This window comes from Notamacropus eugenii, chromosome 3 (genome assembly GCF_028372415.1).
Source record: "Notamacropus eugenii isolate mMacEug1 chromosome 3, mMacEug1.pri_v2, whole genome shotgun sequence".
NCBI classification, from domain to species: domain Eukaryota; kingdom Metazoa; phylum Chordata; class Mammalia; order Diprotodontia; family Macropodidae; genus Notamacropus; species Notamacropus eugenii.
In genome coordinates this window covers 206832599-206851810 of record NC_092874.1, presented here as the reverse complement: position 1 = coordinate 206851810, position 19212 = coordinate 206832599, and the positions used below count along the sequence as shown (strand labels likewise).

The window sequence follows — 19212 nt, the reverse complement described above, 5'->3', positions numbered from 1 at the left end:
CAGCAGTCATCAAATCATTTGGCATTGGTTGAAAAATAGAGAGATGACTGGAACAGACATAATATATAAAATATATAGTACAATATAAAATACAACACATACATATTATATGTTATATTATTACATTGTATTAAGTATGCAAATGTTATGTTTATTGATTTCCCAACTACACATTGAATTACCTTGAATTTGTGTTTTGAATCAATTCCTTTATTTACCTGAAATTGTTCTATGATCATTTCAGTGAATGAGATATACCAATACTTCTGTCATTCTGATGTCCCATCTGGAGTCTGCCCTCCAAACTCCTTGAAGACAATTTCAAATGTCTCCAGTCTGCTATCATTTTGTTGGTCCTGTGCAGCATTAAGAAGGGATTTGTCTTTTGTTGCTGAATTCCTTTTCCTTGAAACTGAGTTTTTCCTTTCAATTACTGGTTCCCTCCCTCTCAAACAATCTTATGTTTAACTACTTTATATTTGTTTATTCTTGTTATATTATTCTGTGTGTACTTCTATATATTCTTACTAACTCCTCATTAGAATGTAAACTCCTTGTTAATAGGGATTGTTTCTCATTTATTATTTTTGTATCCCCAACATCTTGTACAGTGAATGGAATGGAATGGCATAAACATTTATTAAGCACTTTTATGTGCTGGACACTGTGCTAAGAGCTTTGTAAATATTATTTCATTTGATCATTTGACTGGCACTGAGTAGGCACTTAATAATTGTGTTGATTAATCGAGACCACCATAGGTCATAGCAACCTTTTTGGATTTTGGTTTATCTTGAGAAACATTCATAAAAAATCCCTAAACCCAATTCTGTTCTCCATCCATCTTCTCAATCCCAACCCCCTGTGACAATTTCAGGTCATAAAATTTCCATTTTTATTTTACTAAAGCAATCTAACATTTATATGGGAACTCCTAGTGATTTAGTGATTCTGAGTTTTAAAGTTACATCCTACAAGATGTTCAGAGTTGATTTACATATCAATGTTTGCCTGAAAGAAACTTCTTCAGGAATTTCCTCTAGGTTTGTTTCTGCATATCAAAAGCTTTAGTCATTATTTCTTTTTCCTTGTAGAAATGCTTGAAAGTGGGAAATTGAAAAATACATTTTGTCTTCTTCAACTTTCCCTAGTTTCACTGCTTAGAAGATTTGGGGGATAAACTCTAATTTTCCTCGATTTGCTATAAATTATGTCTGAACTTGTGTTTGAAAAGAAAGTTTTATTGATACCTTTTTTTATGTGATGTTAAGTTCAGATTATATTTCTCTTCCTTTCCTATGCTTTGAGCCTTTACTTGTACCATTTTTTTTAAAGTTTAGCAAAACCAACTTAAATAACCCATTTACAGCATATTCAACATACCCTACTTTCCTCTACTGAAAGGAAGGCTTTTGCTGTCTTCTCTCTTGTTTAGTCATTTTGTGACCCTATTTGAGGTTTCCAGAGATACTAGAGTGGTTTCCCACTTCCTTCTCCAGCTCATTTTACATATGAGGAAAATGAGGCAAAGAGGGTTAAGTGACTTGCCCGGAATCAGACAGCTAGTAAGTGTCCGAGGCCAGATTTTAAATCATGAAGATGAGTCTTCCTGATTCTAGGTCCTGCACCATCCACTGTGCCATGCCAGTTGACCTGTCTTTACTCTACCTAATAATCTTATACAGAACAATATGGGACAACCTGGCTCCAACCTGTGTTTCCAAGTGTATCTTGCATTATTCCCCATTAGTCCTTTATGTTTAAGTCAACTGGCCTCTCTGTGGTCCCCCAAATCATCGTTCTATCTTTCACAGCCACAACTTTGCATAGGCTGTTCCCACATTCCTAGAGTGCACTTCCTTTCTTACTTTACCATCAGAATCCTCCAAGGCTCAGCTCTTCCTATTAGAATCCTTGATCCCCTTAGTTTGTTGTACTTTTTTTTTTTTTCAAATAGTCATGTGTATACTTATTTCTTTATACATTGTAGGCAACTTCTCCCTGCCCCCAGTGGCGTATAAACTTTTTTGGGGGGTAGGGCCTACTTTTTCTGTTTGTCTTTATATCCCTATAAATGCTCATAAGATTTGATAAGATTTTAATTGGATTACCTTTGATAAGTCATGTTTTTTCTTCTGAGTTCCTTGTAAAATTCTCTCTTCATCAATGAAGCCTAGAAAGTTGATGACAGTTTAATTGTGTCAGCTGAATTTAATATTTCTCTCTGACAATATCCAATTATTTCTATTGTTCTATATCTTGATCCAACTACTTTTGGGAAATTTTCATAAATGATTAACTCTGGTGCCTAACTCTGTCTTTGGCAAAAATTGCTAAGAATACTTGAAACTCCCATATAATTTATATCAAATTGCTTTTCTTCTCAAGGAGTGGGGAGAAGAAGGGAGAGAGAGAATTTGGAACCCAAAACTTAAAAAAAACCCCAATATTAGAATTTTTTGTTTATGTGTAATTGAGAAAAAATATAAATGTAAAAAAAAGAATACTTGAAATTCTTTGGCAGAAATTAGGTTTAGAGCAATAGTTAACACCATATGCCACAAGAAGCTCCAAATGGATACATGATTTAAGTATAAATGGTAGTAACATAAAACAAAACAGAGAAGAAAGAAAGGAGATGATAACTATGAGTAGAAAAAGAGATCTTAATTAAACAAGGCCTGGAGAAGATTATAAAAGATAAAATGGATAATTTTTATTATATAAAATTGGAAAACTATTGCACAAACAAAAAAGTGTAGTTAGAATTAGAAGGAAAAGAGTGGACTGGGGAAAATATCTTTGCAGCTAATTTATCTGATAAAGATCTGATATTGAAAATATTTAAAAGAATTGATATGAATAGGTAGAAACAAGAACTATTTCTCAATTTATAAATGGTCAAAACAAACAGTTCTCATAGAAAGGAATACAAACTACCAACAACCATATGAATAAATGCTTCAGCTCATCAATAAAAGCAAACACAAATTAAAACATTTATGAGGTTCCAACACAAACCCATCAGATTAGCAGAGATGAAAAAAAGAAAAATGCTAGGTGTTGGCATTTGTAACTATACCCAAAAAAGGTTACTAAACTGTACACACCCTTTGACACAGGATGAATGGGCAACCCATTAAAAAAATACATAAAGGAGACCAAAAGGAAATTTAGAAAGGGACGTAGGCAAATAGGACAATTTTTTTTTATCATGTTAAATTTAATATACATCTTAAAAAACCCTGTGTAATAATAATTTAGAGTTTCATATACAAACTTCTTGTTCATCTTTCTATATTGAAATACTCATATTTACTTTTATGAGTTAATAATAGAATTATTTCTTTTATGTTATGTTATAAACTTATATTCATAACAATCTTATGTGACAAAGAATTTTTAAAATTCTGGTTAGAACTTTTCTCAGTATTTGGGTAGGTGGAGGGATTATACCCACAAACACACACACACACATACACGCACACACACACACATAGACAGAGAGTACAGGTTGAGTTGAATTAGAAGAGATGATATCCATAAAAAAATAAAATAAAATTAAGCGGTGAGAGAGGAAAATATTGAGAGGAGAAAAGGAGAAATGGAATGGGGCAGACTATCACTCATAAAAGAGATAAGAAAAATCTTTTTCAATGGAGGAGAAAAGGGAGGAGGTGAGGGGGAAAAGTGAAGTTTACTTTCTTCACATATGGCTTAAGGAGGGAATAACATGCTCACTAAACTTAGTATCTTAGTATCTATCTTACACTACAGGAAAGTAGGGGAGAAGGGGACAAGTGGGGTGAGGGGGATGATAGAAAGGAGGGCAAATGGGAGAAGGGAGTAACTAGAAGTAAACACTTTTGGGAAGGGACAAGGTCAAATGAGAGAATAGAAAAAAAGGGGGGACAGGGTAGGATGGAGGGCAATATAGTTAGTCTTACACAACATGACTATTATGGAAGTCTTTTGCAAAACAGCACATATATAGCCTATATTGAATTGCTTACCTTCTCAGTGGGGATGGGTGGGGAGGGAGGGAGAGAAGTTGGAATTCAAAGTATTAGAAACAAATGTTGAGAATTGTTATTGCATATAACTGGGAAATAAGAAATATAGGTAATGGGGTATAGAAATTTATCTTTCCCTGCAAGAAAATAGAGAAGATGGGGATAAGGGAAGGGTGGAATGTGATAGAAGGGAGGGTACATTGAGGGAAGGGGTAATCAGAATGCAAGGTGTTATGGGGTGGGGGAGGGGAGAGATAGGGAGAAAAATTGGAACTCAAAATTTTGTGGAAATGAATGTTGAAATCTAAAAATAAATAAATAAATGATTAAAAATATAAAATAAAATAAAATACAAAAAAATCATTATCTAAAATTAAAAAAAATAAAATGCTGGTTAAAGGCTCTTTCTTTGATTTTTTTTTTTTTTTTAGGGGGGAAAACCTTTGTATTTGTATCCCCAGGCTTGGTATATAGTAAAGGTTTACCAAATGTTTTCCCATTTATTCATTATTTATTCATTGATTCATTCATTGATTATTGTCTGATCAAATAGCCATGCTTAACCTTCATTCCAATGTTCTTTCATCATGAGGAAACTTACTTCATGGATCAGTGGATAGACTGGTTAGCTTTGGGTCAGGTAGACCTGAGTTCAAATCCAGTCTCAGGCACTTACTAGCTGTGTTATCCTGGAAAATTACTTAACTTGTTTGCTTTAAGTTTTTCAGCTGTAAAATGGGTAATAAGAACACCTACCTAGCAGGGCTGTTGTGGGGATTAAATGAGATAGTTATAAAAAGTACTTAGCATAGTGCCTGGCACATAGTAGGCAGTAGATGTTTATTCCCTTCCCTTCCATCTCCTATGCTAAGGAAATCATTGACTCTGGTCTGATTTTGCTGTTGCTACAACTGTAGTGTCCTTCTGGAAATTTTCAGTGCTCACAAGGTCACTCACTAAAGGAAAGGTAGCACAAAATAAGAGAGGAAGGCAATCAGGGACTCTTATTACAAGCCCAGATAGTTGAGTTGAGAGTCTGGGTGGGAAGTATTGGCCCCTGGGTCCATTTTGTAGGAAAGGACTCTCTTCTATCCCAGATGGAATCCTATATTGTCACTTAGAGGACTGAATCCAAAAGGCCTACCAGCCAGAAATTGTTTCTTCTTCTACCAGGGGTACCCCACATCATTAGTTCCTCTGGCTCAGCAGTCAATTAGCAGACTCTCAGCATATAAGTTACACATAGCAAGAAACAAGCCTAATGTTCTCTACAATGGTTAACCTGAATGGTGGCTATGCATGATATAGAGAGGGGTGGAGAGAGAAGGGCCCTATTAAGTTTAATAAATTTTTGTTGTTATTTTGTTTTCTATCACCTAAAATTTCCACTGATAGCCTTCCTTTATGACAGTGCCTCAGACTCATAATCTAGATATTGTCTTCTACTCCCTACCATCTCTCATTTTCCAAAATCCAATCTGTAGCCAAGGCCTATTGATTTCACCTTTGCAATATCTCTTGAAGATACCCCTTCTCTCCTTTGATTCTGTCACCACATGGTGTAAGCCCTCATCACCATCTGGACTGTTGTAATATCCTGCTGGTGGTCTGCCTGTCTCAAGTCTCTCCCTACTCTAATTCATTCTCTATTCAACCACCAAAGTAATTTTTGTAAAGCAATAATCTGATCATGTCAAGGGTGAAATGTTTGTCTCTACTTAGTTTCTGCCAAACTGTTTTCCAGTTTTCCCAGCAGCTTTTGTCAAAGAGTGAGTCCTTGTCCCAAAACCTTAGATCTTTGGGTTTATCAAATGGTAGATTACTATGGTCATTTACTATTACATATCGTGTACCTAATCTATTCCACTGATCCACTACTCTGTTTCTTAGCCAGTATCAGATTTTTTTGATCATTATAACTCTGTAAAACAGTTTGAGATCTGGTGTGGCTAAGCTATCTTCCTTCAAATTTTTTTCATTGATTCCCTTGATATTCTTGAACTTTTGTTCTTCCACATAAATTTTGTTATTATTTTTTCTAGCTCTATAAAATAAATTTTGGTAGTTTGATTGGCATGGAACTGTATAATTTAGGTAGAATTTTCATTTTTATTACATTGACTCAGCCTACCCATTAGCAATTAATATTTTTCAAATTGTTTAGATCAGACTATTTGTGTGGAAAGCATTTTATAATTGTGTTCACATAATTCAAATTTAAAGTGATTTCCCTCTCTCCCAGCACATATTATGGGAAGAAGGTAAGATGAAAGTGGAGCTGTGTCTTGGCAAGTAGACTCCCAAGTATTTTATATTGTTTATAATTATTTTAAATTGAATTCCTCTATCTCTTGCTGCTGGACTTTGTTGATAATTTATAGAAATGCTAACTTTTTATATGGGTTTATTTTAGATCCTATAACTTTTCTAAAGTTGTTAATTATTTCAGTTGTTTTTTTTTTTTTGGTTGATTTTCTAGGATTCTCCAAGTGTATCATTGATCATGGTTCTTTTTAATTGTCATACTGAAATCTCTAGTCCTAGGGTGAGAAAATTCAATTCAATAAAAAAAAATTTATTTAGCATTTGTTATGTATAGAATACTGTGTTAGGTACTAGGAAAATGACAAAGTTTAAATGAGATGTACAGTAGCATTTAAGAGATAGCCTCCATCTGTAAGTTTCACTTCATCTTCCTTTTCAGAAAAGATTAAATAAAATTGAAATTCCTTCCATTTTACATTTTATCATATCTACTCTGTAATACACAGTAATTTTTCAGATAGGAAAATGTTTTCTGAAAGGATTGTGGATTTGGTAGTAAGCACCCTGTTCCTATTTTCTGGACCCCACAAGTTTGGAGCCTTATTACTCTGATCACTGAGTTCTAACTCTCTTGGAATTAGACTCAGCTGCTTTTGGTTTTCAGAAGACCTTCCCCTCAACTCTGCTTCATCCCCCTCTTTGAAGGCATCTGTACTTGAAGTGAAACTGAGTGGACTGGGTGAAGTGAAACTTCCTCACAGGAAGTAAAATGAGCTGGTGAGCTCATTTTATTTCTGTTGAAGAAGCTGTTTGGGGGAGCAAGATAGCAGTCTACATTTGCCGGAGTTGCCTTGAGGTAATTGAAGTTCTGTGGGACCCAGTTCTGAGTATTGGTTTAAGAAGACCTAGTTAGAGCATGTAGGAGAATCTTTTTCAGTGGGATATCTGGAGATTGTATTACAATCCCTGCCTCCAGGGACTTCAAAATGAGGACCTATGTAGCATAAGGCTTTGAGTGACACAGACATAGTGATTCGTCCTTTTTGTTTGTGTTTGTTTTAAAAAGTTTCATTTTTGAAGTCATTTCCCTCTCCCCGAGCACAGATGATTATGGGAGTAGAGTAAGGTGAAAATGGACCGATGTGAAGGTAGGCAGTTTACCACTGTGTCCTCACACAGTAGGCAGAAAATGCGATGATGTTCGGTTACTGAGCAGAAAAACTCTGTGGGGTTGTTGCTGTATTTCTAGGGTGAGGGATCCAGGGATTGTTGGCATCCTGTGTAACATCACCAGGAGAAGCAAGCATAAAGTGCCTAATGAGCATAGGGAACCCAGGAAAAAGAAGATCTGGAGCCTTAGGGACTCCTGCCCTCTTCTATCTCTCCTGAAGACTTTTGGTGAAATACCTAAATAGCTTTTGATATCCTTCTAACTTTGGATTTTGTGACATTCTAAACCTAGCTTCAATACACCATATCTCACCCTCTCCTTTCCTGTTTTTGTTGTTTCTTTAAAACTTCCATTTCATAAAAGGTTTATTGTTATTTTCATTCTTTATAACTCATCACCACCCTAAGTGAAAGACTTCCCTTCCACGTGCACTGTTTCATAACTTATTTCAATGTTATTGTCTTGTACTTTCTCCATCATACCCTTAGCTAATTACTTACAGGCCCTAGGGCTAATATGTCAATACTTCATCATCAACAAATATTTATTTGGTGCTCTAGGGGGACCACCACTTAATTAGGCAAATAGTAAGAATTTAATATTGTAACGTCATTTTTAAAATTTAAGGTTCATGATGCGTTTTCTTCCCAGCAATTCTGAAAAGTAGGTGCAAGTATTGTTGTCCTAATTTAACAGGTGAGCAGACTAAATCTCAGAGTTTAAATAACTTGTCTTGGGTCACACAGCTCCTAAATGAGACATGAACATGAAAATGTAGAGAGCAATACTTCATCCTGACAGCATTTAACATAATATATTAAATAAGTGTTAAATATATATGTAACACTGATTATCTTGACCATCACTTCCTGAAGGTTAAGTGTGTTACACTTTACCCCTCTCCAGGGTTGTCTGAAATCTTAAGGTTCTTGGGAATATCTAGTATGTCTGCAAATTGCTTCAGCCCCCACCATGATGTTCCACCAAATGTAGGAGGGTCCTCTGCACCCTACTTGTCTTTAACCACTCATAAATTAACTTCTGCAAAGGAATATTTACTTTAAAAGGCATAATCACAAATATACAAACTTATTCCTGGAACGTATAGGGCTTAATCTTCTCCCCTCTTCCACATACTACTTAAGTTTCTGGGGAGGCAAAGCAGATTAGTGTTGCAACTTATTTCAGTTTCTATAGAGCACAGTTTCAGTCTAAAAGCTACCTTGGGCTTAAGTTCCAGGCACTCTTGATTTTTCAGAGCTTCCTTGCTGGGCTGGATGGATTCCTAGGTAGAATCCTGGCTATGAGATCACCATGGCTCAAACTCCTGGATCTGGTGGGGATTACTTTATGCACCTTTAAACTGAGGACAAAAGAAATAGCCTGGAGACTCCAGGTCCATTTCTTAGAGCTGAGATAAAAGAGGAAGATATCCTCTGCTCATTGTTCAATTCATGGTAACTCGTTTTGGAGGAACTGTGACCTTCACCCTCTGGATGCAGCAGGAAAGAGTGTGTAAGAAAAGAGAGAGACTGTCTCAGTCTGGCATTTTTAAAAGATATGGCCCTTTCTTGCTATGTAACAAATTGAAGGAGACACTCTCCCCCATGTGGTAGGAGAATGCAGGATGCAGGGTACCTTTATGTCGGAGAATCTGGGCATACTCCAAGCCCCATTACATATAGTAATTGATGGACTGACTAGAGAACTTGAGCCTTAGAGGGACAGAGTGATTCACCTAAGATGGGAGGTTAAGAAAACTAAAACCTTGAGTTTTAGCAACATGATATGATGGGAAAAACTCTGGAATAGAAATCAGAAACACTGGGTTCTGGTTCTTGCTTTTACCATTTACTAATTGACCGTGGGGAAATATGAATTTGGGGAAGTCACTTCACTTTTTTGATACTTTTTCTTCATCTGTAAAATGGAAATTAATTATATCTGCCCTTCACAAAGTTGTCACGAGGACCAAATGAAATGATTAAGAAAACATTTCCAAAGCTATAAAGTACTACGCATATACAACATTATGATTGCAGAGTCCAGCGAACTGGATGACTGTTCTCAAATATTCCACTTTCCCTTTAGTTGTTCTTTTTATACTTCAGTCTAATTAAACTTCAGTCCCTTATCTATTTCATTTCCAGTTGATCCAGTTTCTTCTTGAATCACCAGGCTGGTTTAAAATAATTTGGATTTGCCCACAATGGGTATTCACCCAAATCCTTCTTCTTTTTCCAGGTTTCCCCATGCTGCTGACTGGCCAGACTAAATGGTCAGCCCTGCTGCTGGCCATCGTGGTCTCTTCTCTCTGCTTAGCCCTTCCCATAGATGATGACCGGAAAGCTCTTATAAAGAAAGAAGAGATGTTGCAAATTGGAGGAAAGCTGTTGCTAACAGAACAAGAAGAGTTGGCCAATAAGAAACTAATGGCCCTCAAAAATGCAGAGATTACACAGGCAATGAAGAAAAGTCAGTTCCCACCTAGTATGCACTTCTTTCGGGCCAAGAAGCTCATTGAAGAAAGTAAGGTGTTCCATGTCTTAAAGAAGATGCCCAAAGGTAGGGGCCTCTATCTAGGGGTAGGATGAACTTATCTAGCAGTTAAGCTCATGATGAGGTGGGAAACCCAATTACCTGGAGAATCTGAAGTTAAACCTATTACTTTGGAATTCTTTTCTCCATCACCAGTTCTTTTGAATGGAAAGGAACAGGGACATTGTTTTTCTTGGGATTTTTTGAGAGTTTTTTTTTTTTTGCAATATGGCTAATATGGAAATATATTTTGCATGACTTCTCATGTATCATTTATATCATATTGTTTGCCTTCTCAATGGATGGGGGAGGGGCAAGAGGGAGGTAGAGAATTTGGAACTCAAAATATTAAAAAAAATGCTAAAATTTTTTACATATTATTGGGAAATATTTATTGAAATAAAGACAAGGAAAAAGAAAAGGATAGGACACAATGGTGAGCTATGTCACTAAATTCCCCTGTTCTTCATATTTTTTCCCATAGCCCTGAAAAAGGCAGGCTAAGGATGGTGATCGGTAATGCCACACTGGAAGCCAAAAGCCCTTCCTTTAAGAAGACTCCACAGAGCAATGCTTTGGAGCCTCAGAAGTGTGAGGCTGCAGCTGGGATCTTTGGACCCAGATGAACATCTAGGATAAAGTGGGCTAGAAAAATGTCTGGCTTTAACAAAATACTTTAAAAGTTATAAAGTGCAATGCATATACAACATTATGTAGAGTCCAGTGAACTGGATAACTGTTTTCAAATATTCTACTAGCCCTTTAGTTTTTTTCTCTTATTCTTCTATTTTAACAGCCCTCTCTTAGCTATTTCATCTTCTTTTGATCTCCCAAATCACCAGGCTGGTTCCTAGAGACAGACTGCCACTATTATTCCTTTCTTATCCCAGGAAAATATCCTTCAAAGGCTAGTGTGTCTGTGGAGTCATTCTATCACTGAAGCTCTAAAGGAGGGCTTCCTGAGTGATGAGGAAGGCACTTTAGCAAGTGTCACTCTGGGAGCTGGAGCAAAGGGAGTTGTGGTCATAGTTCGATGATCTGGGGCTTCCCAAAATACAAGGGAGATGCTCCAAAGCTCAACTTGGACAGTTGCTTGGAAAGCAAGTATATCTCACTGTCATTCCTTCCTACATTAGACAAAGTAGGTTTTAGGAGACTCTAGACAGAACAAAAACAAACCCAGGGCTTTGAGAGATTAGTTAAGTAAGGATCTAGAGATAAAGCCAGAAATTTCCATTAAGGTTGGGATCCAAGGAAATTTGGCCAGGATGGGAATTCCTATGCATGAACAACATAATCATCTACTTTCCACTTAGGTGAGATATTACCTATGGTAGGGGTGGGGAACCTGTGGCCTCGAGGCCATGTGTGGTGCTCTTAAGTCCTCAAGTATGACCCTGTGACTGAATCCAAACTTCACAGAACAAATCCTCTTAATAAAAAGATTTGTTCTGTAAAACTTAGACTCAGTCAAAAGACCATACCCAAGGACCTAGAAGGCTGCAGTTTCCCCATATCTGACCTATGGCCTCTAATCTTTAGTTTTGTCTCCTGTCTTAGGAGCTGCTTTACACCTCCATGATTTTGGCATCCTGAGTGTTGACTGGTTGGTGAGGAATGTCACCTATAGACCCCACTGCCATCTCTGTTTCACTCCATGTGGTAACTTGAAGTTCAGATTTGCTGACCCTGCCCCTCCAACCCCAAAGTCAGAGGACTGTTCTGAGTGGATTTTGCTAGCGAAGTATAGGAGTCAGCTGCAAAATGTCACGGAGTTTGACAACAGGTGAGTTGCCTGACTTTTACATAGAACTTTAAGGTTTACAAAGTGAGCTGAACACAAGAGGTATTATTATACTAGTTTTGTAGATGAAGAAATTGGGACACTAAAAGATTGTGATCTGCTGAATATTCCATAGCTAGTAGTGATCTAAGATGGAATGCTTCTCAGCTTTAGAGCTGTTTAGTTAGCTAGTCAAAAAGGATTCATTTAGGACCTAGTGGGTAGAGAACATGGTACATTGAATGGATCTTGCTTCAAGCAACTTCCCTACATGAAAACCTGTAACATCAAGCTCTTCTAGTGCATTTAAAACATGATTTGAAAATTAAAATAAAAGTACTCATTGGTCTGGAAAAAGTATCCAATTTGATTTGCAAATAAGATAATTTTTCAGGAAGATTTTACATCATAAAGTGAGTTATATGTTTTTGTGAGAGGATGCAAAAGAATTCTTTCAGTCTTAAGGTACTTATATCATATTTTCACAAACCTTCCATGGAACATTTTAATGCAACTCTCCATGAGAGTCAAAATAACTTGTAAAATAACTTGAGTAAAATGCCTAAGTCCTGAGAGGATGTGAAATGAGAAAGAATAGGGCATAAGATGCCAAAATTCCCTGGTTAGAGGGAAACTTCTGTTTCTTTTGATCTAAGTCTTTCAGACATTTCTGAGAATTCTGGGAAATATGTTCCTAGGAAGGGAAACCATGACTCCTCCATCCCTCAGCTTTGCCTTCCCCTCCCAGGAAAGATAGATTCCTTTGAGCCTATGCAAGAGACATGTAGGTATGGATCTGACATCACATAATTTCACAAAAAATCACAAGCCTTCTTACCTGAAGCTTCTGCCTGGTATGACTCCCTTTTGCTTTATGACAGCTTACTGAAAAACTTCACCCTGGTGTTGGAGAACCCTGAGATAGCATACTCAGATCAAGCTGTCATTTGGGCAAGGTTTGAAAACATCTTTACTGCCACTGAGGGCCTTGTCCATTATGCACCAGTATTTAAAGAGTACTTCACTAGAGGTCTGGAGGAGTTCTATGAGGACAATGTGCAGTACTTGGAGCTAAGAGCCACACTGTACCCGGTAAGTTGGCCCCCTTCCTCTTAGTTCTCATTCCTTTCCTTGTCTTCTCTTTCTCCATGCTTGGTTCTCAGGTTTCCCCTTGGAACCTTCATTGGCTCCTCATTCTGCTTTCTAAACTTGTGTGTGTTTGTCCTTTGTTGCCAAAGAAGACCATGTCATCAGAGAATAATGACATGACTTGCACTTGACTTTGTTTTGAGTGAGGTAGGACTGTGCAGGTCACCAGCCTCACTTCTCCTCCAGAGCTATCTGAATCCAGTGACCAGATATTCATCAGGATGACTGGAGATGACACAGGATGAGGCAATTGGGTTTAAGTGACTTGCCCAAGGTCACACAGCTAGTGAGTGTCAAGTGTCTGAGGTGAGATTTGAACTCAGGTCCTCTTGACTCCTGCACTGGTGCTCTATCCACTGCACCACCTAGCTGCCCAAGGAGAAGGTGTGGTGTGGTGGAAGGAGTACTGGTTTTGGGAGTTAGAAGTCCTGGGTTAAAATCCCACTGCTTTACAACCTTGTTGTTCACTCATGTCTCAATCTTTGTGGCCCCATTTGGGATTTTCTTGGTAAAGATACTAGAGTGGCTTGTCATTTCCTCTTGTCCCTCATTTGATAGATGAGGAAACTGAGGCCAACAGGGGTAAGTGACTTGCCCAGGATCTCACAGCTAATAAGAGTCTGAGACCAGATTTGAACTTTGGAAGATGAGCCTTCCTAAGTCCAGGGTCAGTGCTCAGTGCACCATGGCACTCCCTAGCTGCCACAACTTACAATTTAGTTGATCTCAATCCCCTCTTAGGGCCCAAGTTTCCTCTTCTATGAAATAAAAGTGTTGGACTAAGATTATCTCTTAGGTCCCTTTCAATCCTAGATCTTTGATCTTTCTAAACTTAAGAATTGAGTGCAGGATTAGAATCTAACTTCTACGTCTAGCAAAACCCTACATGAGGCAAAATTGTGAAATACATGAACTTTGTCTTCTTTGTCCTACTTCTCCTTTCAGGGCAACTTTCTTCCTTAGTGACTTCTTCTCCTTCCTGCTCCTTGGTCCTAGAGCCCTCTTCTAGTTTCTTTGTTGCCCAGAGTCTTTCACTGGGAGCCTGGAAAAGTCTCATGATTTCCTTGCTGTCAAAGGTACATTTCCACTATTCTTTTTCTTTTGGGCCATGAAATGTATTAGGTGACAGCCAGATAATTTGATGAACTAATTTGTGTCAACATGTTAATGGGTCCTGAGAATCCCAGGAAATATTTATATATTTTTACATGGGCCTTCTGGAGGATTAGCATCTTAATTCTATTTGTAATTTGATATGGAAGCAGTATGTGAGGAGACATGAGGGTAGGGAAAAGATGGGTACTAAAAACTACACTTCAAATAGGGTAAGGGTAACTATTACTTAGAATGGAAGGGGCAAAACTTACCTAAGAAACATACTCCCTGGAAATTTAGAATGGGCCATAGAGAAATCAATAATTGCATGAAAAAATAAGAAATACATGTTTTGAAAGATTGAAAAGGTAAACAGAGGAAAATGTAAGGTAGTAGCAAGCAATAGAAACAACTGATGTGGAATACATGTCAAGGGGAAATAATGTAAGAATTACTGAACGGCCTAAAAATTACGACTAAAGGAAAAGCCTAAATATCATATTTCACAAAATTATAAATGAAACTGCCTAGATCTGTTAGTGGCAGTGGTGGTGTTCAGTTGTTACAGTCATTTCCAACTCTTCATGATCTCATTTGGGGTTTTCTTGGCTGGAGTGGTTTGCCATTTCCTTCTCCAGCACATTTTACAGACGAAGAACTGAGGCAAACAGGGTTAAATGATTTGCCCAGGGTCACGCAGCCAGGTCACACAGGTCACAGTGTCTGAGGACAGATTTTTAACTCATGAAGATGAATCATCCTGACTCCAGGCCTGGCACACTAACCACTGTGTCACCTATCAACCCCTAATATCTGTTCGTACTAAAAGTCAAAATGAAAATAGGAAGCCATTGGTGGCCTCCTGTAAGATTCTAAAATGAAAACTCCCAGGAATGTCATGGCCAAACTACAGAGCTCTGAGGTCAAAGAAAAATAAAATACTGCAAGTATATAAAATGAGAAGGTTCAAGTATTAAGGAACCATGGTGAAGATCACATGAGACTTTGAAGATACCACTAAAAAGAGGAGGTCTTAGCATACAAATGTTAGAATTCCAAAAGTAAATGATAAATTTGCAACCTGGAATAATGTATCCTACATAGTCCTATGGGGGACAATGAGTCTTTTATGAAATAGAAGACTTCCAAACATTCTTGATTAAATATCAGAGCTGAGGAGAAGCTTTGAAATACAAACATGGGTGTAAAGTGAAAACTTGGAATGGGGTATAGGATGATGAAATATGTACATTTTAATGGGGGAGAAGAAACAAGTGTCCCTTTGGAACAGATAAAAGGTTGGCCGGAGGAAATTTGTGTGAAGTGACAATTTTCAATCATTATAGGTTCTTTAACTTTTCCCTCTTCAGGTTTTAGCAGGTCCTTAATTTTAGCTTTTATTTCATCCAAGGTGGGTTTAGGGATGAAGTTGTTTCCTAGAATTGCTCTGCCTTAGTTTGCATTGATTGATTGTTGTCCTTTGTTCTCAAAGAGGACCAAAATGAGCTTACTATGCTAAAGCCAAGTTTCTGTGTGTCCAGCTGTGGCAGATCAGAGCAATACGAGCTCAGAATATTCTATCATTTGGGTACAAATAGTTCATGTGAACATTTGGGATCGATTCTCTAAATTTGCTCATCTTGAATTTCCTTTGAGCTATTTCAATTCTGCTTTGCTTATAGAACATAACACCTTCTCTGATATGGGCATGCCATGCTGAAACCCTAGTCTCCACCTGCTAAGTATGTTTTCAGTTTTGTTTTGACATATTACTGGCACATAATGAGACAATGTCTTCAGTCCATTTAATATACACTAATTATTTGCCCACTTTAGTCTTTGGTGTCATTCTCACTGAAACATTTCTAGCTCATGAGATATTTCTTTTTTTAAAAAAAAATTAAAATTCATTTTGAACTTAAATACAAAAAGAACATTTCCATGTACACAGCACAACATAAAAAGGGGATTCAGTATAAGACCATGAATTTCTTTTTCACTTTTTAAAAACCATGTAATAAATATTACTCATCACTTTCAAAGCTACCTTGCTTTTCTGCTTCCTTTTTTATTTAGTATTTTCTTTTTCCCAGTTACATGTAAAAGCAGTTTTAAACATTTGTTTTTAAAATTTGAGTTCCAGATTCTCTCCCTTTCTACCTCCTCACCCTCATTCATTGAGAAGGGAAGCAATTCCATATAGGTTATACATGTGTAGTCATGCGAAACATATCCATAATAGTCATGGACAAATAGACATAGACAAAAAACTTCAAGAAAAATAAAGAAAGTTAAAAAAGTGTGCTCCAGTATGTATTTGGACACCTTCAGTTCTTTCTCTGGGATGGATAGTATTTTTCATCCTAAGTCCTTCGGAGCTGTCTTGGATTGTTGTATTGTTGAAAATAGAGAAGTCATTCACAGCTAACGATCTAACAATATTGCTGTTACTTTGTACACAGTACATTTCACTTTGCATCAGCCAATGCAAGTCTTTCTAGGCTTTTCTGAGAGTATTCTGCTCATCATTTCTTTTAGTACAATAGTATTCCATCATAATCACATACTGCAACTTGTTCAGCCATTCCCCAATCGATGAGCCTCCCCTTACTTTCTAATTCTTTGCTCCCAGAAAAGAGCTTCTATATATATTTTTGTACAAATAGGTCCTTTTCCTTTTGGTTTTTATCTCTTTTGGGAATCAGACCTAGTAGTGGTATTGGTATGTCAAAGGGTATACATGGTTTTATAGCTCTTTGGGCATAGTTCCAAATTGTTCTACAGAATGGTTGAATCAGTTCACAGCACCACTAACAATGTATTAATGTCTCATTTTTTCCCACATCTCCTCCAACATTGGTCATTTACCTTTTCTCTCCTATTAGCCAATCTAATATGTATGAGGTGGTACCTCAAAATTGTTTTAATTTACATTTCTCCAATCAGTAGTTAGTTAGAGTATTTTTTCATATAATTATAGTTTTAATTATTTCATCTGAAAACTGATCATATTTTTAAATCATTTGTCAATTGGGGAATGACTCTTATTTTGATGAATTTGACTCAGTTCTCTATGTTTGAGAAATGAGACCTTTATCAGAGAAATTTGCTTCAAATTTTTTTCCACATACTATTGCTAATTTTATTTCCTTACATCCTATTCTCCTCCCCTCTGTTCTTTCTCTCCTTTATTCTGTTCTCTCTCTCCTTTCCCCAGGTCCCTCCTCAAAGGTATTTTGCTTCTGACTAACCCCTGTCCTAATCTGCCCTCCTTTCTATCACCCCCTCCTAGTTCCCTTCCTGCTTTCCTGTGGGGTGAGTAAGATAGATTTCTAAATCCAGTTCAGTGTGTATATTATTTTCTCTTTGAGTCAGTTCTGATGAGAGTTTCACTCACTTCCTCTCAACTTCCCTCCACTGTAAAAGCTTTTTCTTGCCTCTTTTATGTAAGATAATTTACCCCATTCTACCTCTCTCTTTCTCTTTTTTCTAGGCCATTCCTCTTTTACCCCTTAATTTTATTTTTTAGGTATTATCCCTTCATATTCAACTCACATCTGTTCCCTCCATCTATACACACATCTTCCCATGTAGGAATGTAAACAGTTTAACCTTATTATGTCCCTTATGACTTCCCTTTCCTGTTTACCTTTTTATGCTTCTCTTGAGTCTTGTATTTGAAAATGAAATGTTCTTTCTTTTTTATTAGTTAATTTATTTATTTTTAATTTTCAATATTCACTTACATAAGTTTTAAATTTTTTCTCCCTCCCTCTCTCTCCCCTTCTCAAGATGGCATGATAGGCTCTCCTCATACATTCCTATTAAACACATTTTCACATTAGTCATGCTAAATAGAAGAATTATAATGAATGGAAAAAACCAATGAGAAAGAAGAAAACAAAACAAAACAAAAAAGAAAACAATCTGCTTCTCTCTGTATTCAAACTCCATAGTTCTTTCTCTGGATGTGGACAGCATTTTCCTTCATGAGTCCTTTAGAATTGTTTTAAGTCCTTGCATTGCTGAGAAGGGTTAAGTCTATCAAAATCAGTCATTGCACACTGTGGCTGTTACTGTGTACAAGTTCTTCTGGTTCTGCTCATGTAACTCAGCATCAGTTCATATAAGTCTTTCCAGGTTTTTCTGAAGTCTGCCTGTTCATCATTTCTTATAGCATAATAGTGTTCCATTATATTCATATACCACAACTTGTTCAGGTATTCCCCAGTTGATGGGCATGCCTTCAATTTTCAGTTCTTGGCCATTACAAAAAGAGTTGCTATAAATATATTTGTACATGTGGATCTTTTTCCCATTTTTATGATGTGTTTGGGCTACAGCCCTAGAAGTGGTATTGCTGGGTAAAAGGATTTGCACATTTTTATAACCCTTTGGGCATAGTTTCAAATTACTCTCCAGAATGCCTGGATCAGCTCACAGTTCCATCAACAATGAATTAGTGTTCTAACTTTCCAACATCTTCTCCAACATTTATCATTTTCCTGTTTTGTCATGTTAGCCAATCTGATATGTGTGATATGGTACCTCAGAGTTGCTTTGATTTGCATTTCTCTAATCAATAGTGATTTAAAGCATTTTTTCATATGACTATAGATAACTTTAATTTCTTCCTCTGAAAACCATTTATCAGTTGAAGAATGGCTTGTATTCTTGTAAATTTGACTCAGTTCTCTCTATATTTCAGAAATGAGGCCATTATCAGAGACATTAGTTGTAAAAATTCTTTCCCAGTTTTTGGCTTCCCTTTTAATCTTGCTTTTGTTTGTGCAAAAACTTTCAATTTAATGTAATCAAAATTATCCATTTTGCATTTCATAATGTTCTCTATCTCTTGTTTAGTCATAAATTCCTCCATTCTTCATAAATCCGTCAAATAAGGTATTCCTTGCTCCCCTAGTTTGTTTATAGTATCAGCCTTTATACTTAGATCATGTACCCATTTGGACTTTATTTTGGTATATGGTGTCAGGCATTGGTTTATTTCCCACCACAGTTTCCCACTTTTCCCAGTAGTTTTTGTCAAATAGTGAGTTCTTATTCTAGAAGCCAGAGTCCTTAGATTTATCAAAGAGTAGATTGCTATAATCATTGACTACTGTATCTTGTGTACCTAACCTAGTCCACTGATATAACCTTCCGTTTCTTAGCCAGTACCAAATGGTTTTGATGATTGG

At 36.8% G+C, this 19212-nt stretch overlaps 1 protein-coding gene across 8 annotated transcripts in view; it reads left to right on the top strand.

Moving 5' to 3' along the window:
• ADA2 (adenosine deaminase 2) overlaps positions 1-19212 on the top strand; it is a 160528-nt gene that overhangs the window by 102814 nt on the left and 38502 nt on the right. For 5 of the 8 annotated variants that reach the window (XM_072650147.1, XM_072650143.1, XM_072650146.1 and 2 more), the window contains exons 2-4: positions 9694-10014; positions 11548-11773; positions 12652-12862. In XM_072650147.1, coding sequence (XP_072506248.1) covers positions 9702-10014; positions 11548-11773; positions 12652-12862 — 750 coding nt within the window. In that variant the 5' untranslated portion in view covers positions 9694-9701. Of the gene's footprint in view, positions 1-7064; positions 7135-9693; positions 10015-11547; positions 11774-12651; positions 12863-13297; positions 13996-19212 lie in introns of those variants that run through there. The other 3 variants (XM_072650145.1, XM_072650144.1, XM_072650151.1) reach the window with 3 other exon arrangements.